Source organism: Botryllus schlosseri, chromosome 14 (genome assembly GCF_051294905.1).
Source record: "Botryllus schlosseri isolate E-star chromosome 14, Bs_hap1, whole genome shotgun sequence".
Lineage (NCBI taxonomy): Eukaryota > Metazoa > Chordata > Ascidiacea > Stolidobranchia > Styelidae > Botryllus > Botryllus schlosseri.
In genome coordinates, this window is record NC_137249.1 from 792968 (window position 1) to 819484 (window position 26517).

Consider the following 26517-nt stretch of genomic DNA (forward strand, 5'->3'; position numbering starts at 1 on the left):
AAATTTACCATTTTTCCCGGATTTTAGTCCTGTTTTGTAGCTCTGAAAATTTGGAAAAAGTATCCTCTTTTCACATTTCCAAAATATGGTAACCCTACTATAATGGACTCAAGTCACTACACCATGACTCGGGCTTGACTTGACTGGAGTCGAAACTATAAAAGTAAAATTAACTTGTGACTTGGTCACAACCCCTTGTGCCAGTAACATGCAGCGTATCTACCGATCTTCATCAACCGATATTGTTATGAACGAATTATGCTCCGGCAACAATGGCGGTATAGAAACATTACCTGACAACAAAATGCAATAATTTGGACGCTCGACCAAACCTCGTCTGAGCTATTTGGAAACTTGGAATAGTGCTCCTGTGCTGCTTTAACGCCTGGTCCAAGCAAATGCAGTTTAATATCATCGGTAAACGACACTATCTCGGTGTAGCTATAGCACTCATTTTTTAACATATTTAAATCACCCATGAAATAAAATTTCTGAAAATGATAGCAAAGGTTTAGCGACGCTTTTTAATGACAAGAACCACTAATCGTCGGTGTCAACGTCACAACATACCACATTTACAAGTGCGGACGTGACGTCACAAATCGTGGCAAGGATAATGTGTGTGACGACCCATTCCTATCTCGGAAGTCCACCCTTCTTTTTCCGGAACTTCATCTCCGAGAAGCGCAGGAGGCTGGACTTGGAGGCGTCCTTCCACCAAAATCCCTCCAAGCCTGTTTTGTGGAAGTTTCCATTCAGATTGCTGTTGCCGCATCCGCCATACCACCAGCCTGCTTCGTAGAGAGAAGCGCAATTCGACGCATAATCATCGTTATCCGCGTCGTTCGTTGAGAATTGTCGATTGTTGTGATGTGCGAGACCATCGTAGGTTTTATCCCCGGAAAATCCGGATACGTGCAATGTGTAGTTGTCGGATTCGGGTCCGATGCGGAAATAGCTGGAAAAGAGGAGGGATTCTCCGTGGCAGGAAGTGTTAAACATTGTGTTTTGAACAACAATTTGTTTTAAATGCAACCGTAACTAAAATGTTCATTTACACCAGCCGATATTCTTTATTTCACTTGCAGCCGGCCATTTCTAGGCTTTTGTAAGACACCACTTACACGGATGAGATGGCGAGGAGCCTACAGAGAAACTATTAGGTGGAACTCTGGAGCCGACCTCGGTCGGACTCGAACCCGCAACCCATTGGTGTTGCAGCAATGGTTTATATACCACTGCGCTATCTCGCCACTACGATAATTGAGCTAAATTTGAACGAAAGTTTGAGACGTCCTTGGCGGACAAAGAAGTTTGAGAAGCACAGGTATAAAGCATGTTTTTAAAACAGATATATTTGGTCACGAGAACCGTTGCTTCAAACTTGCCTGTATTTAGCCACCCAGCGAATTCCTTCCTTTGTGATCATGTTGATTTCCAATTCCATATTTCCTTCCTTTGTCCTGTTATGTAATTCCTCGAGCCCTGGAGACAAACCTCGCGAAATTTTAGAAGGCGTTGGTTTTGAATCAAGCTATTTTGCCAGAATAAGCTTTATTGCGAAGGTCATAACCAATGTTCCCTCGAATTTGTCACGAGTTTGCGCAAACACACCTGCGCTCTAAACATGATGTGGTCTCAGCTTGAATTTAATCCATTGAAGCCATTTTTCAGAAAGCTACCGTATTCGCACTGCGGGTAAAAGATATTTAAAATATGAACTATAACACACGTGCGATTTCTGTTGCATCGCCGTTACGCGCGTCATTGCTTCGCGCAATCGTGCTGTTGCATAATGTGGAAGCGAAGTGAGTATGGTCGCATTTAAAACAAAAATCATTTTGAAACAAACATGTTTAAAACAAGGCCCTTGTTTAAAACATTTTTTATTGTTTTTTATTCGCGAATATTCAATTGTGACGTCATAGTGGATTGGCATTAACAATTTAAAATATAGGGTAAATTGATCCTTTGACGGAATATCTGTAGCCTACTATTGCTGTTGAACCGACTATTTTGAGGGTTCCAACCAATGTTCCCTCTAAGCTGCGCAGTGCGCACGTGCGCAATTGTGTAGTGCTGACATGGTTTATGCGCACAGAAAATCGGAGCTGCGCACAAACAAAAACGAAATGATGACCTATTTTTAGTCGTTGCGCACTGTTATCCAAGGGACCGCGCAGTGAGTTGGTGAGTGAGCGCAGACTCGACAAAAATTAGAGGGAACATTGGATCCAACCATCCTGTATCGATATACGCCGGCTCTATCGGGTGGTAATTGTCCGCAGGCTCATGCAACATATTATTTGGAGTATTTACTGTACAGTAACTATTCACACAATTATGGCATAATCTTACAACTTGAAAAAACACAACTTTTTAAGAAGGCCTTTGTTTAAAACACTTTGTTTGAAACATTTAATTTATGCAACCCTAGAAGTGAGTGCCGTGTCATATGATTTGCAAGTAAAATCGGAAGAAATGAGATTACACGATTATGGTCGCGTTGAGAAACTGCAACAGTGATAAATAAATGTTCATAGCTAGAAGAACATTTGCGATGAAAACGAGGTTAAATTTTTTTCATATCTTGCATCCCCGTTTTATTTCTTATCCATGCTATTCGTGGCTGCTGAACGCGTAGCAGGATAACCGGCTAGTCCTTGGTCTGACCCCACAACCTGCCGAAAAAGAAGCCTTACGCTATCTCGCTCGCACTTCAAGTGCTCGGATTTTTCTGCAACAACCAGTTTCACGAGACTTTTGTGCTTATAATGTCATGCTTGAGGTCAGCGAGCTTTCATTCCATTCACAGTTTAGCCTCTGAATATTTTCGTGCTATTTTGGCTTCGCAACATATTTTGCAGAGCAGACCTTTCTCACTCGTAAAAGAAAAAAATCTCACACATATGGTGACAAGGTCACCAGTCTGTCCAGCGGCGACCAAGTGAATTGCAATATAGAAAATTCCCGTTCAAACGAATTGAATAAAATCAGAATTTGTGCTGCTGAGCAACCGATGTAATGCAACGCCCTTCACTGCACAGCTGCAACATTTCACGATCAACGTTTGCAAAGCCCTGTTGAATAACTATTATACGAAGGAATGAATTGCAATTCGCAGACATACAATCACTCACTCACTCACTCACTACCGAGATGGTGTCGCTTCGTCTTATTACAACTCGTGATTACATATCAGTGAGGTACATTTATCTAAAAGGGTCGTCAGTTGGGTCGGATGAGCATCAGTGCATTCTGCGAAAGACATACTGATCATCTTTTTCGAACCACAGGTTGATTTCTGCTGTGCGAGGCACAGATTTTCTGTGCGGGCAGACCGTGTCAGCACTGCGCAAGCGCACACGCGCGCAGCTTTGAGGGAACAGTGGTCGTAACTAGATCCCGACCGATATTGGATTTTTGAGCCGATACCGATAAAACTGATATCTAACACTATCACCGATATATTCAGACAATGTGGAATCTACCTCAAAAGGCGCATTTTCAAAACTTCGAAGCATTTATTTCAACAGCTTTACAGCCAGCTTCACACTCGAACATGAAATAAAATAAAAGGGTTGCATCTGCATGGACACCTTGAATGTGTAATCTATATGAAATATAATAACATCCCCAGTCTAGCGGGCAAGGATTATAGTTTTCCAAATTTATACCACCATGTTGTGACGTCACAAAAATTGCCGATATTTTTTCACCTCTAATGGCCTATACCGGAGATTCCCAACCGCGGCCCCCAGCTTCTTCTTGCGGCCCCCACAAAAATATTGACAAATCGATTTATGAAAAAAAATATTTATAAAATACTCTTGCTTGGCTTGGAGTCAGGAGTTTTCAATTAGGATTGCAGGAACGTTGTGAGTAGACTGGTAAGATTACGTCACTGTTGTTTCAATGCAATGTGCCCTAACTTTCCAGTTGAACGAGCAGTACCTATTGATATAGGTATAGATATAGGTATTGACAGGACCCTAATTTTCCAGTTGAACGAGCAGTACCTATAGATATATGGTATAGATATAGGTATTGACAGGACCGTAACTAACCCCAAGCCCCCCTATTGGGGTGAGCAAGCTCGAAGGGGGCCCAAATTATTTAGTGAATTTGCATATATGATAGAGTATTTTATGAAATTTTATGCAACTTTTTAAAAAAAAATTCGCGCAGGGCGCGATTTCAAGGTTATAAGTACCTTAATCATTGGGTACTCTTCCACCAAGATAAAATACGCAAGATTTATAGAAGTAGGCATATCGGCGTTGGCCATTACCGCGCCACAACGCACGAAGCCATATAAAGTTTTAGGCCATGTTACATGCGACTCAAGAAGTGTGCCAGAACGATCGGCAGCGAGAAGACCGAAAAGGACTGCCCTTACGCGGACCGAAAACTTCGTTATGTATATACAAAATAAATACATATAGGTATAATTGACCATAGGCGCCTAAATGACTGGCACCGAATGTTCCTGCCTTGGCAATCTGAACTTCACGAGACAAAAAGGCTACCATCCCGCAGGGAAGAATTATATGCCAGTGAAGAACTACCAATTTGATATCGTGTGCATCTTTTAGTTTAGTGAGTTTGGGTGATTCCCTATTTTTTGATATAGCAGACTGGAGGTCATGAAATAACATCATGTAACGAAGTCGTACCAACGGGTCCGCCCGTCCGAATATGTTTAATTCTTATTTGCGGGCCCTACAGTTTCCAAGACACCTCACTTAACTCTACCGGTAAATCTGATTACGTGAGTAGAGAGGACAAGTAATTGATAGCAATATATATGCAATTCCGGATCTTATTGACCTATTTTATTTTGAATTATCGAAAATTTTCGCGCTCCACGCTGGCTCACTAAACGATGATCATGATTTCGTGGCAGAAGCGAACAACGGGGCGGGGGGTCGTTTTATCAATCTATGGGAGCTCAAGACCGAAGTTTTTTGTGGGCCTGATGAAGTGCTGTTTCGTTCCTGCCAACGGGTATATCCCCGAAAATGTTTAATGATAATTGAGTGTTCCTACTTTTTCAAACACAATTCACTCGGCTCAACCTGTCATTCTGATTACGTGAGCAGAGAGAGGATTAAAATTGATACCAATATATATGCAATTCCCGATTATATTGACCGATTCAATACTGAATTATAAAATTTTTTCGCGCTTCGCGCGATTAGTCGAGAGAAGCTACCTTAAACGGACACCAGATTTAGATGATAAATAGCGGTAAACAGCCATCTAACCTGAGGGGGTCTGGGGGGCTTCGAAGTTCGGTTTATCACCCTATGGGGGCCCAAGAGCAACGTTTTTTTTTTGGAGGGGGGCTGACGAAGTGCTGTTACGGCCCTGGGTATTGATAACTAATTTACGGAGAGATGTGTAACAAGTGACTCACGATTGAATACGCCGTGATGCGTACTGCTTAGCCGGCAAAAATCAACATAATTGGTTGTCCTATAGCTCGTGACCCAAGCGTCCGAATAATTTGATATGTCGGTGTTTATAGAAAGCAAGTGTCGCACTGATTCCAAAAATACGAATTGAAATCTCGCCAGGGCAATACAACTACTCCGAAATAGGCAGCAAAGGTTGATTCTTCTGAACAACGGGAGCGCGGCAACACAATGGCCAATGGCGTTAAGCGAATGATCGGAATAATGCCAATTTTCATATTTTGGTGACTATTGTGGGTTCTTTCGTTGACCTTGTATTCGTGCGGCCCGACCGTGCTCTGAAATTCTAAATTTGGCCCTTCGACCGCAAAAGGTTGGGAACCACTGGCCTATACCGATAATTCTTTCAAAGTGCGATATCGACTCGATATTATCGGCGAACCGATAATCGGTCGGGCTCTAGTCATAGCCATGATAAGACCGAAGAAATCCTACAACTTGAAGGAATCAAATCAAAATCTTCCTACCGAGCCACAAATCTCCTTCACTAATACCGAATCCTTTTTTGTAATCATCCCAACCTCGGTAAAAATCCACGTCTCCCTTTATTCTGCACTGGAAGACCTGCAGCGGTACAAATAATAAAATCTCAAAAATGGTATGCGTCCTATTCTTGAGTGCCTTTATGATTGTGGTTCATACCTTATTTCGAAGTTCTGTTCACCACAGAGCAAGTTGACTCCTGGCATTGCAAAAGAAAGATTTGAAATGCTACTCACAGTCCATCCCTTGCCTGCAATGCATTTCTTCTTCTCATCTTTAATTTTGCGTTGAAGTTTTTTCTGCATCTCCGACATTCTTTCCGGACCCTTCATGAAAAGTACACAGAATAGAACCTTAAGCGGTGACGTCAATCTACTCGTATACCGACCCCACAATCCCCCTGCGAGATCCATTTACCGTTGACGTATCTTCTCGCGCAGAATTTTGCTGGAAAAGAGAAAATATGATCCGCTCCAAATTGGAACACCAATTCTTGGTACCTGACGAACTAAGGTAGATCGCGAATCCGTACATGAAAAGAAGCGAAATCTTGAGCGGCATTTTCGAAGGCAATTTGATATTCAAATCAGATGCCGCGAGGTTGCGTATCCTACTGATCTCAATAATAGATAGACGTTGTTGAATATCATGCGACAAATTTCAACTGAGCCTCAGACGCAAATGCATTTCGGAGTTGCGTGCACCGATTTATCACCCAATACCATTTTTTCTACACAGCCATCAACTTCAACACGTTTACAATCACGATACAATGCATTACTGCTTTTATGATCATTTTAAGGAAGCCAGCTCATTGACATCGTTTATGAGATTCGTCGAATCCATTGTAATATAGCAAAGTCACTCGATGAAGCATCAGGTCTGATATTTGGGCCTGAACAAGGACACATTGAATTTCGAACAAACTATGATTTTGATGACTCGCGACCATCACAAAACCATACAACTGTAAGTGGAGGGGAAGAGCAAAAGACTCTCCGACCATTTTTCCATACTGCCGGATACGACTTAACCATACAAGAAACTGGTTCAGTTAGAACTAACCAACGATCTCCAGTAGGCCATGTATCACCGCGGTAAAAACATAAATTCACCACAATTAATGTAGGCTACATGAGGCGAACGACGTTACACTGCATTGTAGAATCATGGCGGTTTGAGCTTGATAAACCCTGATCTACAATCACGTTTTTCTAGCATCTCACAATTGTCACATCAACATTAGAATCTCTGTTGCCGAACATTACCACAGCGTCAGGAAAATTCTAACGCACCTCAGAGAACCCCTGCAAGGTTGACACGAGGTGACGCCATTATTAATAATAAATAACGAGATCTAGCGCAAGCGGGCTTTCAAACGTTATGTTTAGCGCTGCATCAACGGCTATAGAAACAACACAGACCGACGCCCAAAAATTTGTCCTCGATAGGAACTCGGAAGTTGCTTGTCACATCACGATCGGCATTTGCGTACTGAACTCTAGTATAGTCTGAACTGAATGATCAAGAACACTGGTGGCGTCGCAAAGTCCGGGGGCTTTCCCTGCTGTGGATTTGAAGATTTCTGAAATCTGCGATTTTTTGTCGTGGACGTTTTATTGGAAATCGAAAGGCGCGTTGAACGCGACAAGCGGACATGCGACAGGCAAACCGTAACTTACCAAACATTCATGGCCGGCCATGAAATTCCCCATGGCCGGCCAGGAGATAGCACTTTTCATGGCCGGTCATGGAATCTTTGTGGCCTTTGACTAAATCAAGTGCAAAATCAGTGAAAAAATTTTTCGTTCAAAATTGTTACCCATTATGCTTCAATACGATTCCACTCTTTCCCATGAAATTTTGTTCGTCAAGACTGAAGCCGTTGAAATTGGAATCCACTCGGACATGCCTGATAGTTGGTGAAAGGAATGGATGAATTATAATCCCTATGTTCAATTGGTTATACAAATTGTCCACACTACAACAAGACTTGGACTACTAGATTAGATCATAGTTGGAGCAAAATACCGGCAATCTCATTCTAATCTGAGAAATGTTAATTTTATACTCTGTTTTTAGTTGTGTAAATCTAATTTCTGATTTTCCTGAAAATGCTACATTAGAAGCCTGGATTTCGACCGAATTATAAACTAATTATAATCCTCGACACCAATAACACGCGATTCACAATATTGAATCCACGTCAGCTCAGTCACGAAACAATTATCATCAAGCCAAACAAAAAAGCCTCAAAAGCTATACGCCGTTTCCATTTGATATCGCGTTCCCCACGATCATAATTGTCAACCACACAGGCTTTCAGAGTACCAATGGCCAGTCTTCGATAAGCGCGCAGTTTAAAAAAAAATCTGAATTTCAAGATGCAATCGCATGTAGTGTCACAAACATCGTTCAGTTCTGGCTGGGCGTCTGTCGTCATTGCTTGGTATCACCTAGGTATGAGTGCATGCATACTCACCAGAGTACTGAAGGATTCCATTCGCATCGTCTCGGCTTTGCGTCATCATGGATAGTACGGTGTATAGTGTGAAATGAGCCAAGCTTGGCGTACGTGTACACCAGGGGTGTCAAACTCAACTTGAGTCGCGGGCCGGATTAAAAAGTTTTGATCGCTCGCGGGCCGGACCAGTCAAATGATCCCGATATGTTACAAATCCATACCTTTGTTTTGCACTGAGATGCTTTATTATCAAACGCAATATAAAATAGTATTACACATTACATCACGGATCATGTGGGCTCTATTCGAGCCACACCGTTATTGTCAAACCATCGAATTGGCAAAAATACGATGATCAGCCGATTGAATACACATATAAACCTCTAAACCAGTAGCTCTAACGACGATATAGTTGGGATATTTACATGGCCCTCTTGTTTTAATCGTGATGCGTCGTTCGCCCAACATATTCGTGGTGAGGAATACAAGAGATTGTCAATGCGGGCGTTGGAATTTTTTTTTCATTATTTTTACATCGCTAACTCGTCCTTCAGGTTCCTCTTGAGCAGGGGTTCTCAACTTCCCTTGTATAACGGGCCGCATTTTAACAGCAAATGACGTTGCTGGCCGCACAACATTATGTCCATGTATTTGTGGGCTACTAGTAAATCTAGGCTACTGCAGCCTATTTACCAGTCGTATGGTACATTTTTATGCATTCTAAAGTAGTGTTCGTAAGTTTTCAGTTGTTGTTTTCTGTGAGAATATTATCTTCCAGCGGCGCAAGTAACCCGTCATTGAGCGTGTATTGCATCAGTTGCCAAGTTGGTATATCCATCTTCAAACCCTTCCACCAGAGGACCGAACTGAACTCTCTGTTTCAACACGTGAGCGAGCAAGTATATAATTACGGTAACTTTTTCGTTACAAAGGCCATTATCACATTGAGCTCTCAGTGATATGAGAAGTCTGGCGTTCGGGTCATTTCTGAACAAATCAATCAACTCTACTCCTTTCCTTCCATGGCTGGAGCCCTGAACTAATGGTCGTACAGATAGGAGTCAGCTTTGTTAAGTTGATGTTTTTCGCTTGGCGCTCCCAGCGTTTGCCATGCCAGCATTTCTAATCTGATAAAAATCACTCAGCTAATAATAGCTTTGCAGTCTCTGTGGAGTCTGCGGATTCGTCTGATGCTATAAAGTTGTTTACGCGACAACGTATTTCAGAACATGCGATGAAAGATCGACTGACATTGCTGTAACTGTTTTAGTTACGGTTCAATCAGACAACTGTAGCTTTAACATTTGTCAGGTGATGTTATCCTTGCTGTTAAATTATGGAAGCAGCGAATATTCGCACAGTATGTTTAAGTTTTATTGAAATGACACCTTCTCTGGCAAATTACATGGATTTAGCGATATTGCAAGCAATTTTGAACCATGCGTCTGTAACATCGTCGACAATTTTAACAATGCCTCGGAATATGGATTGGTGGGCTTGACACTTAGCTAGCAATGTTTTTTCTAACACCAGGCGATACGTATATAGGCTAACTTCAGAAGAAAGTGTCGCGGTATAATTTTAAGCTTCTACACTTCGTTACGACAATTGATCTTCGACAAACATGTCAAATCGAGTTTTCAATTTATATCTGAGAAAGCAAAATAACTGTTCCACGCAGACTTACAAACCCAGTTCCCGCTGTTTAATTTCCCCTTCCTTGTTCTTGTATCTGTTCAAACCGCTCGCGGTGAATGAAACATTCTTTAAAAGTGTACCACACAACGGAATTGTCTTGAACCAGAGTCCAGGCGAATACCGATTCAAAACAATAACAGTCTACACTCGAGCATATATCAAGAAACCAGAATACATCAAAGAATCAGTAATCAAACGAGACAGAGACGGTGCAATAAGAAAGCTAAATAGCTAAATTATTATGTAACAATATCGTGCCAGTAGAAATTGTTTTTATAATGAAAGATGACGCAGGTCGCAAAATAACCGTCTGCGGGCCGCCTGCGGCCCGCGGGTTGAGAACCTCTGCTCTTGAGGCCAGGGCTGGGATCTTCTAGGTTCAAGGTATGAATCAGTGTGATCATTGAAATATTCCAATTATATTATTCGTGTAAGTCTTATATTCTCTATGTATTTTACTTGCAATGGGTTCGAACCGTCGTTTACACCTCTCTGAATAACTATTATTTGGTTCCTATTTCCAGAAAACTGTAAGCTGAGTGTGCACGCTTTCGCCTTGCAGAGTGTCAATATAATCGACTTTTTCTTGATAGTTAATTCAGTGAGAACTCAACGCTGCCGAAAGGTGGTTTTTATGTGGCCTATGATCAATGATCCTGTTCGAAATTTGCTGTTTCTAGGGATTATTTACGTCAAAGTGTTTATTACTAGAAATCTCGGACGTCTGTTAGAAATGTACTGGATAATACAATATTTATTTCAATTTACTCGGAAGGACCTCGCGGGCCTGATGAAATGGTTTGGCGGGCCGGATTCGGCCCGCGGGCCGTATGTTTGACACCTCTGGTGTACACTGTACAGACATTTGCATGGGCTACTAGTCAGCCCACTAGTTTACCGGACCACGACCTGGCATATCGATCTCGCCTTTCTCTTTTTGTAGAATGTCCTTTTATATTATTATCTATTACTTTTCATTCCGTGAGCATGCCTCCTTTTTTTACATCGCCTAGGCCCAGGTGGGTGTCTGATTTCGAAGACTACTCCAAGTCGATTCGTCACCTTCCTATCTATCATTGTATCGCTGTCTTGTGGTAGCCTATATTGAAATGATAAAATTGTTCGCAATAAATTGAATTGAATTCTCGTCCTTCTGAGAATGAACTCTGGCTTGATATGGGCTAAACCTTATCCGACAGTCCACACACCAAACGCAACGGCATCGATTTCATTAAAAGTCATGGAACGCACTATATAATTCACAACGATGAGAAAATACTTGACCGGTTTCGCAGGACGAAAAATAATCGGACTGATTGAAGTACGATAATGAGATTTGATCGCAAAGAATACTGACAAAAAATAAATAGCGATTTCAATGCAGTAAAACACCGGAAATTTTTTTTACAACAAATGAATTTCCTTGACCTGCAACGAAAGGACAAAAGACGGAATCGTCAGGTTATCAAGACAGCACCACCTAATGACCTCTCCACGCAATTCCTATGTACCGAGGTCTAGCAGTGAAGCCGCGAATGTCGGTTTTACAATCAAGTTACAAATTACAGTGTAATTTCCCGTCTGGAAAAAAGGCACCGGTCCTTCGATCGGCACTTTTCCACACGTATTCCAATGGCTGAAAAGCAGTCAATTACACCAATTTTTATGGAAATATATTATACCGGGGGTGTAGTGGGTTATATCATGTGCGCAGTCTTTTTTACTCTTCGTGAGGTAGTTCACACAAACAGAACCCACCCCGCCCTTAGGATATATCAACCTAAGAATTGGTGTAGTATTTGCGTATATTGCAACGGGCATGACAAAAAAATCTTTGCACCACGAAGTGATGCTTATACAGATTTGCAACTTACGCTAATGGTGGAAAGGGCGAAATACCCGATGTTAGGGTTACCATATTTTGGGAATCTGAAAAGGATACGTTTTCAAAATTTTCAGACTTAGAATACTGGAGTAAAATCCTGAAAAAATAGTAAATTTTTTCCGACTTTATGATCGGTTGACTAAAAAAATGTCATTTTTCTGGCTCAAGTCTTGAAAAACCCTTCGGACCGTTATTTGGCCGCTGATTTCCTATATCTCGGAGTCTCGGACTAATCTCCACGTACGATTAACCAGAATTCGCAAAAAAGAGGACATTTAGGCGTGCTCCGAGGACACTTTCAAAAAAGAGGATAAATCCTCTTAAAAGAGGACCAGGGTACAGTAGGGTCGTTCAAAAATATTTTTTTCTTCAAATTTTACTGGATATTCGATAAAACCGGTAGGGTGGCGGACCAAATTTGGTTCGATTCCAACCTGTAGCAGGGAAGCTACTAGAGTTAGAACATTTATAATGTAAAATGAATAAAAAATTCAAATTTTTCTGGCAACCACGTGAAACTGTTGGGTTGTCTACAAATACCACGCACACAAAATTTGACTCAATTCTATTGAGCAGAAGCGATAGATGTTCAAAATTTTGCATTTTAAATCATAACACTTACGGTGGGTAGTTCTACAATAAATTGAGAATTTTACACAGTGAATACCGTTTTTTCAAATCCAAAATTCTGCGCTTGGTAGCCTGCCGGTTGGAATTGAGCCGAATTTGTTACAAATCGTGTTCTCAGACAACTGGAAAATTTCATGGGGTTGAAAGTAAAATTTGAAAGAAACAACTTCATTATTTTATATTTAATTTAATATTTTCCAACTCTCGCCGTTGCACTGCTACACGTTGTAATTAAGCGAAATTTTGTGTGCAGCGCTTTTTTAGCCGCCGACACATTTTTATGAAATAGCCGGCAAAATTTGAATGGAAAGGTTATTTTTGAACAACCCTACTGTCCCACGAGTACGTTATTTCACGCGCCGAGACCATTTTCAATTTCTTACAAAATCACAGTCGGCAAAATATCACATAAAGTACTAGTACGTTTCAAAACGAAATCGCGACAGTAATCAATACGATGGTGTGGAGCACACATTACAATGGCATGGAAACACAGCTTCTCTCGAAAAAGCGCTAAAAAATCGTAAAATTTCAATGACAGTGATATAATAATAAAATACCTATTGCGTCTACAGCAGTGTTCCATTTACGAGATTTGAGGTGATTCGCGTAAAATTGATTATTTTGAACTATTGCGTTTAGAAAATTTATTGTTGCTGCCGCATTTTCCTCCTCTCTCGGGCCTCGCGATCATCCAGCTCGATTTGCGCCTTGCAGGTTTCACGAAGAGCCCTGATTCGAGACATTCTGAGAGGCGTCTCTTCTTTGAAACACTCCTAAAATTAGAAGAGCTTCTTGGATGTACAGAACTTCAATATAGGCCTACATTTGAAAAGTATATTGGTATTGAAACAAACCAAATGTTTTCGGCTGATACTCATCAGGGGCAGTTGTCAGCAACTAGTAAAGAATTGTATAGAAATCGTATGATATTGACTCAATATTATTGACTAACCTGTAATAACACCATGTAACAAAATTTAGTTGCGGCGATTTTTTGATATTTCCTGAATCATATTCCTTAGTAAAACATGTTTCTGGCATTTTTATGCCACACGCAGAAATCAGAAGTGACATTTCTCAAAGACTAAGGGACATCCCAGAAATTATTTCGTATTTTAGTTTGGACTAGCAAAACACAATATATAAATTTTTTTACGAGGCTAAAAATTTTGAAAAATTTTGTCACGTGGTGTACTTGGCCTGGCTCTGATCGTTAAACTGAACGCCTCTGGCTACGAACCTCCATAAAATGATGGCATTCGATTGCCAAGTCTTCCTTTCCGATGTTCTGAAAAGACGAGATCAGGGCCGGCATGTCTTCCGCCTTTCTCACTTCGTCCGCTTTCAGCTCGATCAACTGCAGCGCGACGCGGAACATAATTTTCGGGCCCTCCGTAAAGAAGCAGTCCCAAATCCTCAGGACTGTCTGAAAAAATGAATTTAACCCGTCTATCACACAGAGCGGACTTGGAAAAGTAGATAATTCCAGTCGTATAATTAGAGCGAAATAATTCTAAGCTAATTTGTGGTCAATCTCGGTGTACACTGTACAATGTACATTGTACATACATTTGCCATTCTTGTGCTTATGGCATGCCAATGCGTGCCAAAGCTTGTCAGGGAGTAGATAACACTGGTCAACACACATTTTGGTGCCAAGAAAGTTTTAACATTTTCAGGGTATTTTTAGGTCGCTGAATCCAAAAAGGACATTAGTTTTGATTTTTTAAATATTCCATATTTTGGGTTGGAAAAGTGCCAAAAATACGCAAATTGTGACATAGATAAATGCTCTTTGTATACTACGGATCTTTGTATACTACGGTTTTACGGCATTCTTATGTCGATGAATCCGAAAATCACATTAGTTTTTCCGAATATACCCTGTTCTTTTAGATATTCCACATTTTTGTTTGGAAAAGTGCTCAAAATACGCAAATTTTGGCGTAAATAAATATCACTTTATATACTACAACTTCGATGAGTTCACATCTGTCTCTTCAAGTGTGTGCAACTGTGCATACAGTATTGTACTATTTTTGAAGCGATATCGTTGAAGACGCAATCGTTAACAGAGGAATCCCTCTATACGCGAGTCCTGTTTCATGTGAAAATCTGGCAAAAATTATAAAAATTAGGCGATTTTAGCGGCAAACAACATATTTTTGTAAATCAAAAAACAGGTGCCGTCAAAGCCCAAACACTACTTTCAGTTACACTCAAAGCTCAGTTAGTAAGCTGTAAAAGCACGCTAATCAATCATATAACTCCATTTTCAGTAAAAGCCCTTCCATGTCTTCGCAGTAAAAAAGTTCATATTGTTGGCTAAAATACTGAAGTAATTCTTTCTCTCTTGTACGGTAAAATATTATTCAAGTTCCAGTTCGAAGGCAATTTTTGTCTTTGAGTCGGGTACTTCCTCAAAGTGAGGCACAGATCGCCGAGAAGATTCTAAATCTGCGTAATTACAAGTATTCTACTTACGACAATTAAATAAAATAAATAATTAATAAATAAATAAATAATATTGATGTCTCAAAAAGTAGAGCCAATTCAGAAAAACGGATGTCATTTTCGAACTCAGCAGCCCAAACATATCTAGAAACCATTAAAATATCTTTGGCACTCAAAAAAATGTTTTTTTGTTGGCCACGAATACGAAATAGTTGGGAAAACTGCTCAAAATATTCAATCGAAGTGACCAACTGCAATCGTCGAGTCATTCCATGAAATCATTACGGCATTAAAAATATCATTAAATCTGTTTTCGTCACAACCCGACCGAGGCTGACGATAGGTTTTAAGCGGTTAATGTGTGAAATGGATTTGATTCATGGTCAGAGATAGTAGGAAATGAAGTCATCAACACGTTCTCCTCTAACTGACGCCAAAAACAAGATATCAGTAGCAGTAATGGTCAAAGCAGCCGGCTTTTTACGGCTTCACAGACATTGATACACTTGGACACGAAATAAACTAGAAACCAGGGTTGTGTTGACTACAAATCGAAATTTGCCGTTGACTCAACTCGACTTGAGTCACTTTGTGTAGCCGGCTTTGCCACTCAAGTAGAAGTAGCTCATAAATTTCTACTCTATTATCAGTAGAAGTATAAATTTCAAAGACACGTCAAAACTACTTCAGCTGGAATTAGAAAATGTATGGTCTAAAAAGTATTACAGTGAGTAGTTTCAAAAATAGATTTCGTCTAGAGGTCAATTTTAGCAGTTAATTGTAGTCACAAGATCTACTTGAGAACTTCAAAATAGTACAAATAGTTATTTACTGATCCCCTCTGAATATTCAAAGGCATATTCCACAAAAGCAATATTCCAAGTATCAGATTGACATGAAAAAAATTTCATCACAAAGAACTCATTTGCGATCAGCCTTTTATGAAATTCTTTAATGCCATTTTTCACGTATAGCTAATGAAATCGAAATAATATCATATGTAGATGTTACTCAATTGGTTATTATATTGCCCCACTGTCCCCAACAATACGGAAACGTTTCCCCAGACAAACATTTTCAAGAGTACTTTGCGGTGGCTTAAACATTAACTCTTCAACTCGCTTCGAGTGTTGTTACACGACAAAACAAACACTGACGTGCATTGTTACATCAGACTAAAACTTAAACTGAACATGAATTTACAGGCAAAGTAGATGTTTAGATTGTTCAGTGCCACTAATATTTATATTTCCCATATACCGTAAACCGGGGTAACATTGGACAATTCTCAACAATTCCGCTTTGTATCTTGAATATGCTAGGGTGTAGCGGAGGCAAGTTTTGTGTTTTTTTGGAGTCATGGAGCAAAGATTAGAATTAACTAATCCAAAATCTTCATGGTCATAAATAAGTACCTTATTTTTGTAAATTATCCGTGTCCAAAGTTACCCCTGCATGTGGGGTAACTTTGGACAATGTAGTTTTTTGTATGCCTTTACCCTCTATTGTTTATGAAACCTCGTAAATGAGGCTTATTTGGTAAGAGTTGATGAGAGCAGTGACTAAAACTGAAACAAAATAGTATATGTCTGGCCTATTGCATGATTTTTACCTAATCCCCCCCCCAAAAAAATAGGTAGTTTATGAAGGCTAATGCCCCCTTATTCCTCCCTTTACTCAATTTTCCCTCATGCCTTCACCTATTGGGACTTATAATAACATATGGTGACAATGGGGTATCCCACTGGCAGTGTCAGCAATCGACAGCAAACATTAAGTATGTTAGCGTGATTTATTGCCGATTTCGAATATATTACTGTTCGAGAAAAGATATATTTTCTCTTTCCTATGTCCTCTGATGGATATATTTGTCGTAATTTACGATATCCCATATTCAGCAGGCGCATCTTTAGGAGTATGTGATAAGTTTTTCAAGTAGCTTACACCCGATTATAATCTCTCAGCTCATTGCCTACCCATTTTTTCATATTTTGGCAAACTCTTAATTTATTAACCTTCTCATTCCATTTTAAGAAGCCATCAGGCCGGTCATAAGGAATATAGTTGACGATACCCTTTGACACAGATGAAGCAGCCACTTTCCAGAGCTCTAAATATCACATTTTTCACTGTCCAAAGTTGCCCCGTTCTGATAAAATTTGACGGGGTAACTTTGTACATCACATTTTCTTGTATTGATCTAAGGCTGAGCCCACTGAGATTTTGGCCATGGATTAAGACTACTTAGAGTTATCTGCTGCCAAGTTTTGAATCTATGAATCACATGCTATCTATGTTTGACTGTAAGAAGTTTATTGGCCATCAATTTTGACGAAATTGACCCCCTCCATTAATTTCTCGATGTTGGGTCAAGTTTATCTGGTAGTGAAATGAATCCACCTTTTATAGAGACTACTTGTAGTACTGTTGCCTCATGAAAAAGAATTGGACATCCAGCGGCAACCCTTTTTCATCAATAACCATTTAAATCTTTTACTGCTTAGTGTCCAAAGTTACCCTTAAGTCCAAAGTTACCCCGGTTTACGGTATGTAATATGTGCTTCGGTTATTTTTAAACTAAGCTTTCTAAGTTTTCGCCAGTTCGGTAATTCTAATTCTAATTTGAAAAATCTAAAAATTTTCTACTAGTTCAACTCTGCCCAGTCATGACATGTCTGATAAACCCTACTTGAGAAACTATAGTGAGAATCTGGGTTATCGAATATCGAGTGAACTCACCTCTGTGGGAAGAATATCTGCATAAATACAAATGAACCATTTCGACGAGAGAAGCAGCCAATTCACAGATTCCCTTTCCAAACAGGATGCAACCGCTGGAAATCGTTCTCTAAAATACAAACGCCATAATGCAGTAGCGTTTGATGACAGGATATTTCACAGTCAATTGGAGAGTAATAAAGTCAGGTAAAAATGTGCACATAGAAGCGTAGGCTATTGTATTGATATGACTTGTACTCGCATATAAGCTATTTTTCTATTCTCTTTTCAATTTTGATTTTGCACCATTCAGAGAAATAAACTAGGTTTGAAGCTCAAAGCTGCAATGTAGAATTAAATCATATATTCATGTTGAAATACTCGCCGGGAGTAATCGTCAGCAACTAGTAGAGAATTGAAAAGAACATCGTCTATCACCAAATGCAGATTTGTTAATCATAGATTCAATCGTTTTTTCTGATTAAGTATTTGTGTTAAGAAATTATAGCAATAGGGAAGCAAGTGATCGGAGATTGGAAACCATCACAAATATACCAACTTGTCTAAGATATAGGCTATGCCCTTACTTGACAAGAACACCAAGAACTTCCATGTCCGTTCTTAGGCCGGCCATAGTAGAAGAGTAATAATCTGGCAAGAAATTGTCTAGCACCGTTACAAAAAGCCAAAAAACAGATTCTTCGTTGTCCAGAACCAAGAGTAGCAGAGCTGCGATGTAGTTCATGCCCTGTTGAATATTAAAGCATCCATTAAGATAATATATACCATTGCTTGATGATAATTCATGCCAGGCCAAGTTTTCGAAATACCAGTCAATACATCTGATTCTCATTTTACAAGACTTCAATACATCACCATTACATGAAAGATTCCCGGGGTAACGACAAATAATACCGGTAATTGAATTTCTGATGTCAAGCTTGCATCGAAAATTGGTTTGAAACCACTGGGATTCCAAAAATCAATACTGATTGCTATCCGTCGTCATTAAGCATTAGAAATGACATGAAACGATGTAGCTTTTACTGCATAGCAACTTAAAACGATGATAGAAATAATGAAACATTTGTTGACTGAAACTTGATTTGAGACAGTTTGAAAATTTGCGTGACTTGATCCATGACTCGACTTGGAAAATTTTGAAATGACTCGACCCGAATACTCATAAATTGCAGAGACTCAAAATGAATTGCGACTCGAAGGTAGTGACATGGTCCCAACCAGAGTTTGTCAAGTAGAAAATTTTCAGCTTTTTAGATTAGAATTACAATTATATCTACAGTTTGCTCCAAATTTTATCAAACGTCGATAATTACATAAGACGTTTAGCAATCAGCATAGTATAACGTTCACACGTACTTGGCAATATCCGATTTCACTTTTATGTCTTCCTATTGCGAGGAGAACTCTCTCCAATGATTGCAGCTTACAATCCGGCCTTCTGCGACTAGATTGAAAATACACGTTATCCGGAAAAGTTCTTTCCAAGTCCGTTTTGATGGAGGATATCAGATCTTGGTCTTTCGATGAACCTGAATTCCAATTTTGAATTATGGATCGAACTAGCAGACTGGCAGTTGTCTAATTAGACTAATTAGAGAACAATGCCGGTAACCTAATTCTAATGTAAGTTATGAAATGTTTCGTTGGTCTCATTTTAATTCTAATCTAATTTCTGTTTTTTCTGTTAAATGCTACAAGAGAACTGTATAGTTCGAAACGGGCCATGCTCGGTATACAGACATTTGTCATTCTTTTTTATATGAGAAGGATCTATGATTAGACATGAACTACTAAACTGAAATTTGGTCGTATTTCTTACTATTTTTCTAAATTTATAATTCAGAATCTAATTTAAATCCCAAGTTTTTGAGATTAAGTAATTCTAATATAATTTGTAAAAAACTGTACACGGTGTCTATAGTTCTAATTCTAAGATAATTCGAAAAAAACTGTGTAGCTATAATTCTAAGTCTAATATAATTTGGAAAAATTGTAGCTGTGATTCTGTGTAAAACTGTGCAGCTATAATACTAATTTTAATGTAATTTGTAGAAATCGGGTAGCTATAATTCTAATTCTTGGAAGAGCTGAAAATTATCTACTTGTCCAAGTCTGCTAACAAGTTACCACTTCAGTACTCAGCAGTATGGACATGTTTCTAATTGAGCCCTACCGTCATTTTTAGTCAGAAGAGCCTGATACAGGCCAGGATGTTGTTCAAGGGATTTTTGAGCTCCGCTGACTTTCATCCAGACCTTGAAAGTAACAAAAGATTGAAATTTGTCATTAAGTAACATAAAAAACTGTTACGGAATGTTACCTGTTGTCGGTGTTCCATCGGGATGCCTTTTCTGCAAAAACGTTTCACTGCACAAAAAAATTGTTTCGAGTCCTGATTATGCATGGAATGAATAGACGAGTCTCTAAATACGGGCTAGAACTGGACAATTTTAAGACTACTATAGATACCATATAGTCATTTTATGTTATCCCTTATTTCTTTCCATCCAGTTTGCATGGTTCTTATTTACAACGCCTAGGCCCAGGTGGGTGTCTGATTTCAAAGACTACACTAAGACGTTTCGACACCTTCCATCTTTTCATTGCATTACAGTCTTGTGGCGTTTTGAAATGATAAAGTTGATAATAAACAGATACATATTCGGACGTGGAAGAGGAATTTAAAGTCTTGATTATATTCCTAGTAGCATTTAAAAGCGATTTTTATACTTTGTAAAATTTTCGCACTCTTTTCTAGAAAGGGCATCAGATTTAAAATATAGGTTTGGTAAAGAGATGGCACTAAGACAAGACAGATTATTATGAAGTGTAAAGAATGTATTATATATATGTGACATATTTTGGGTGCAATAATACATATATACTATACATATATATATGATCGATATGTAACTAAGTGCTTCAATTCCAGCCTGTTTATTAAGAGCACGCTTGTTATTTGACTGCATGATTAACTTCATCTAAACTATGGATATTCGCTCAGCTCAGAACGCCATGATTGCTAACTGGTTGCTGTTAGAACAATGTTATCAATCACATCTATATTGAATCAATAAAACACTCATTGCTTTGGATACTTGGGAGAGGAATACTGAAATTATATATGACGGGCAAACCCATTTAACGAACGTAAAAGGCCTTTCAAAATGATGTTCATTACAGCAAGCAACAGATACATTATATAGCTTGAAGCATAGGCGCTGAACTCAGGTATGCTAGGTATGCCGCGCATACCTAGGAATTTTTTTGGGTATGCGGCATACCCAGAATTCGGTTTGGTCTGTTACTGACTGGGTGGTGAATTGATCGATTTAGAAATAAGCGTTTCGTAGTGCTGCTGAACACGTAAGTAAACCGGCAGCAATACGTTCAGGCGCTTAACGAAACTCCGTCCTCAGTTACAATTCAGTTGTCCGTATTTTATCAGTGTTGCGTGGGGCCACGGCCAATTAGCCGGAAGCGCGTTTCCAATTTGCGAGAATCGTTTGTGCACAATGTAACGCAACGCGATCTCGACGCTGAGATGATTGCGAAATTAGGTCATTGATTACCGCGCGCAATCGTCGCAGGCCTGATTTATCCCGTCTCCGTCAGGTCTAGTTGCGCTGGCTTGATGAATCGCATCGGCAATAGGCCCAGTGCGCACTACCATCACTGGCCTGCGCACGATAACATCGTTGGCCTACACAATTGCGTCTGCGTGGTTCGAAATATATCATTGCCGGCCTAACTATCGCGTCTCCGGCCTAGCATGCTTTGGCTCCTATCTATCGGTTGTGATTAAAGATTGATATCACGAAACTTACTGACATCGAATGTCCGCAAAAATGTGTGACTTGTGCGTACATGCGTGCTTGATGTCCGCTAATACTTGAACATACCAATAACCATCAGAAGATGCGAGTAAAGGCTTGAGTTATAAAAGTTGAGAAAGGTTTGAACCACCTGAAATCGATGCGGATTCCATTATAGAACACACTCCATAACAACTCGGCTATGCGCCTGAATATTTGATCAAACTCGAGTGGTCAGAAGACGCAACGCGAGGCAACAAGACCGAGAACTCGATACTAAAGATGTCAATTTCTATATGCGCGAAATGTTGCGATTGTCATCTCCTGCTGTGAAGGAACATGATATCTTATGCGCCGGCCGGAACTATCGCTTCTTCTGTGATTGTGATGTCAGACTGGCTCAGACATTGAACAATGAACATGGACGGAATTGGTTGAAATACATACTGACCGTGAACAGACAGCGGCGTAATTGATTTTGACTAACGCTAATACTAAAACAGAACGATCAGAAAATGTCGTACAGGCTCTTGATATTGAAACTTCTAACTCCTATGAAATCAAAGTCACTAATGAATAGAGTCCAGAACAGACTTTCTATTTGGGAAAATAATTCCTGCAACCTTATTAACCGTCGCCGAAGATGCGTATTCATTTGTTCTCGAGGCGGAGTGATTGAAATCTCCCGATTGTCGGCGCGTGTGTTGGCGGATATGTTGCGGAGATTGCGAGCTCGCTAATTGACTACACAGTCGCACGCGTTGGTAATCTTATGGTAGCGTGATGTGTCCAGTATATTACACAAGGATGCTGATCCGATCGATGTATTATCGGCATTGGTGCATGTTCTTAACCATAATAAACTGATGCCACCTTGGTAAATTTGAAATGGATTCAATCAATTCAGCAAGCGGCCGGCTGGCTACGCGGCCTGCCTAATCATATCGTAATTTTGTCACCATATACAAGTGCCAGGTGATATTGAACGCTTGGGAGTCGGCTAATTTGCCAATACTGGCGCACTATGACGTCATCCCTTTGTGACGTCATCGATCTCGCATACCTAGGGAAAATCAGAGTTCAGCGCCTATGGCTTGAAGTAAACTATTAGCAAAATCCGCCAACCCAGTTTGTATAAAAATGATACATTGCCTTGACCACTCAGATTTTAATGCCAGTGACGTCATATTTGGTGATACATTGTTGATATACAATGTTCTTTTCAATTATCTACTAGTCGCTAATGATTACCGCTGACGAGTGCCAGCCAAAAATATTCACGCTTATTTCAATATCAATATATTATTCAATTGCATACTGTTCTGTATCTCCAGGAGCATCTTCAAATCTATAACTGTATCAATCAGTACATGATTGTTCAAATAGTGATTGAAGAGCTTCTTGGAGGTACAGAACTTCAATATACAATTAAATAGTATATTCATATTGAAATGAACCCGAATATTTTCGGCTGACACTCGTCAGGGGTAATCGTCAGCAACTAGTAGAGAATTGAAAGGAACATTGTATATCAACAATCGTATCACAAAATATGACGTCACCAGCATGAAATTTCGAATGAGAGAGCGTTCAATGTACTATTTTTAGGTGATACACGAACTCCTTTTGTTGACAGAGTTTTGGTTGGTGTATTTTGATAAAAGTTGATTCCAAGGCACACAAATGGAATTGTGAACGGCCTCGACCTACGATTCGAAATCGGTCGTCTCGATAATTATTCGCACAAATCGGATTATCCAACAGATGTTTGCCGATGGCAGAATTAATTGCCTTTGATCGATCAGCATCAATCTTAAGTGGATGAGTTAAGGGTGAGCTTTTCACATCGCGTGACGCACGTGTTCTGATAAATCTGGGGACATGTTGGTTTATGGTTGGTTTTACCAACATGTCCCCAGATTTATCAGAACACGTGCGTCACGCGATGTGAAAAGCTCACCCTTAACTCATCCACTTAAGATTGATGCTGATCGATCAAAGGCAATTAATTCTGCCATCGGCAAACATCTGTTGGATAATCCGATTTGTGCGAATAATTATCGAGACGACCGATTTCGAATCGTAGGTCGAGGCCGTTCACAATTCCATTTGTGTGCCTTGGAATCAACTTTTATCAAAATACACCAACCAAAACTCTGTCAACAAAAGGAGTTCGTGTATCACCTAAAAATAGTACATTGAACGCTCTCTCATTCGAAATTTCATGCTGGTGACGTCATATTTTGTGATACGATTGTTGATATACAATGTTCCTTTCAATTCTCTACTAGTTGCTGACGATTACCCCTGACGAGTGTCAGCCGAAAATATTCGGGTTCATTTCAATATGAATATACTATTTAAATAGTGATTGACTGAACAGTAAATGCCATTGATTGAATGGCGTAGGATTAGATGTCTCAGTACTTATATCGACTCATATTGACAATTTCATCAATTACCGTACTGATTAACATTGATAGGAATATTTAAAAAACAACCTTTGGCATCAAGTTTGATCTTTGTTTTCTTGCCATTCTTTAAAAACTGATCCCACCGACTTTTCCTCCTACTAAGGACGCTGATGTATTCCGAGATGAAGTTTTCGTAAGATTTGAAGTCAAAGTCTTTGCCCCGTCGAAAACCGTATTCGTCAACATCGCTACAAGTCAAATTGATAATAAAGAACGGATTATGCTCACACCAGGATACCCGTATGGAATCGGTGTTCTGTGCTCACACTATGTTTTATTTTTTAATTATTTTTTATCAAATTACTTCAACTTGGAAAATCATCGCTGCTCACCTGATATATCAGGCAAATAGGCCAGCGATTCCAACCAGGCCAGGATATAACACAAGCAACACTGCAAAAGGAGCAAATCTATTCCCTATAGCCCAAATCCAGTACTGTAAATAATAATTGACACGATATGCTATGTGCATTCAACGCGCACAATGAACATTTATCAGGTAGATCGCATCTTCACAATGTTGTAATGACTCGAGTCGCGATTTTTTGGTGACTCGACTCGAATCAATTTGTGTACTGACTTCACCAAGTCATATGATTCGAGACTAGGATGGCCAAGACAGGCATTTCATTGTTTATTCGAGAAATAGTAAAGTTAACACATTATTAGTATTTCCTCTATCCGTACTAGTAGTTGAGAAATAAGGTCGAAAACTCTTAAGAGTAGGGAAATTGGTATATTAATAATACGAGGCCTTCGATACCACCCAAGCAGACCTCTAAAAAAGTGTGTTGAACATTGTTTTATCACATTAAAAAAAAACACGATCTAAACTGGAAAGTGAACATTGATTACAATAACTCAATTCGGACTCGAGTCTCAACACCATGCACTACATTGCACTAGGACTCAGACTCGACTCTCTGCTCCTGACTTGGACTTGCCTCGTTAGTGAATTGAAAATGACTCGACTCGACTCAAATCAAAACCAGGGAAGAGAGATTGACTTGTGACTCAGAACCTTGTGACTTGGTTCTTCAATATTGCTTTCAAGACTAAGCATTCATTGCAGTAATTGCATAATTTAGTAAAACCAGAATACTTTCTCTGTGCCCTTTATGAAGAGTTATAACGCTATACAATATTCAGAGATTCAAATGAATACCAATTTTTACTTCGTAGCAGAGTTTAAAGCTGACCTTTGATCAGGGTTTAGACTAACATTCGTTTCGACTCCCTCCTTGTAGCATCTTAAATTTGTGGTGTTTTGAAATAATAACAATATAGCAAACTACAGCAGAGTGCAGAGCTTACTCAGTCGTGAGAGCAAAAGTAGTTCGAGCACTAACCTATATTTTCCATCTGTTTTGTTCGGCCCTTTAGAAGGTCCTGCCGCCGATGCCATATCTTGTTCTTGGTACGCAATTATTTATTGACAACCAGCCATCCTTTATGACTTGCTGTAGCTTTAAACTAGGACTAACTAAACTTGGAAACGGCGGTCACAGAATCGCGACACTTGACATTTACAGTTTTCACAGAAACTACTTTTCGCTTTGAGAAAAGGAGGCGGGGTGATAACCACTCATACGAAACGTAAACAAATCGTAAAATCACCAATCCAGCATTATTTAATCTTTGACATTTGATATTTGTCAACTCTGATGATTGTACATCAAAGAATAGCTGCCGAAATATGAAGTTTTATCGACAATAATACATGTCCAAATAATAAATTAACGATCTGCGCACGAGATTACCAGACTGAACTGAACCACAGTACCACTATCTGATACATCATCCGAGACACATGCCATGCTACGCTGCAAATTGCTATGAATACACCACAAGATTGCGATACTATGAAAAGTAGGTAAGGTGTCGAAACAACTTGGAGTAGTCTCTGAAATGAGCCACCCAGCATTTATCATGTGAGCCTAGGAGGCGTGAAGAAGAGGCGTGCAGTGCACGCTGGATGGATAAAAAGAAACAAAGGATAACGTAAAAGAATTAGGGATAAAATGAGTGTGACATGTGTCGGTCGGTAGGTGATCTCGGCATGTTAGTCATTTCAATACCTTCCTATTTTCTCATTGTATCGCAATCTTGTGGTATACTTATCTGATGAAATAAACTGATGTCGATACTGATCCAGAACTATAGGCCTTTATAAATGCTTTGCAGTATGCAGTAAAGGCTATGGTATGATTGTGTCTGCCGTCAACTGTAGGTCCTAAAAAAGTAGTATAAAAAGCCACTAAATAGTTCTCAACCGTCGCAAAATTTATCCCCAATCGCTACGTCGAATTTTTCAGTAGCTAAATCATATCAATTTGCAGCGTAGCGACGAAAAATCGCCAAATGTAGCCCCAAAATCGCTACCTCTCAGCTG

The 26517-nt window shown here is 39.6% G+C and overlaps 2 protein-coding genes across 2 annotated transcripts; both read right to left on the reverse strand.

Moving 5' to 3' along the window:
• Window positions 1–389: 389 nt before the first annotated feature.
• LOC145455004 (ficolin-2-like) lies at window positions 390–6604 on the reverse strand. Its single transcript, XM_080332956.1, has 6 exons — window positions 6461–6604; window positions 6349–6407; window positions 6197–6286; window positions 5945–6041; window positions 1389–1485; window positions 390–958 (listed from the first exon to the last, which is right to left on the reverse strand). Exons 1-6 carry the CDS (start codon window positions 6519–6521, stop codon window positions 637–639), a joined length of 726 nt encoding a protein of 241 aa, XP_080189082.1. The 5' UTR covers window positions 6522–6604; the 3' UTR covers window positions 390–636.
• A 6542-nt stretch (window positions 6605–13146) lies between these two features.
• LOC145455000 (growth hormone-regulated TBC protein 1-like) lies at window positions 13147–25656 on the reverse strand. Its single transcript, XM_080332952.1, has 9 exons — window positions 25475–25656; window positions 24153–24313; window positions 20157–20203; window positions 20010–20091; window positions 19193–19365; window positions 18400–18560; window positions 17834–17942; window positions 13881–14066; window positions 13147–13413 (listed from the first exon to the last, which is right to left on the reverse strand). Exons 1-9 carry the CDS (start codon window positions 25528–25530, stop codon window positions 13285–13287), a joined length of 1104 nt encoding a protein of 367 aa, XP_080189078.1. The 5' UTR covers window positions 25531–25656; the 3' UTR covers window positions 13147–13284.
• Window positions 25657–26517: the final 861 nt, after the last annotated feature.

What these genes read in the sequence shown, in the direction of transcription:
- LOC145455000 (XM_080332952.1), bottom strand. Translation starts at nt 25,530, where the DNA reads ATGGCATCGGCGGCAGGACCTTCTAAAGGGCCGAACAAAACAGATGGA. An exon ending in CGATGGAACACCGACAACAG is followed by an intron (nt 20,092 to 20,156) that starts GTAACATTCCGT and finishes GTTACTTTCAAG; the next exon opens with GTCTGGATGAAAGTCAGCGG. An exon ending in TCTTCTGACTAAAAATGACG is followed by an intron (nt 19,366 to 20,009) that starts GTAGGGCTCAAT and finishes ATTGGAATTCAG; the next exon opens with GTTCATCGAAAGACCAAGAT.
- LOC145455004 (XM_080332956.1), bottom strand. Translation starts at nt 6,521, where the DNA reads ATGCCGCTCAAGATTTCGCTTCTTTTCATGTACGGATTCGCGATCTAC. An exon ending in TTGCAGGCAAGGGATGGACT is followed by an intron (nt 6,042 to 6,196) that starts GTGAGTAGCATT and finishes GTACCGCTGCAG; the next exon opens with GTCTTCCAGTGCAGAATAAA. An exon ending in CGCTGGGTGGCTAAATACAG is followed by an intron (nt 959 to 1,388) that starts GCAAGTTTGAAG and finishes CCTCTTTTCCAG; the next exon opens with CTATTTCCGCATCGGACCCG.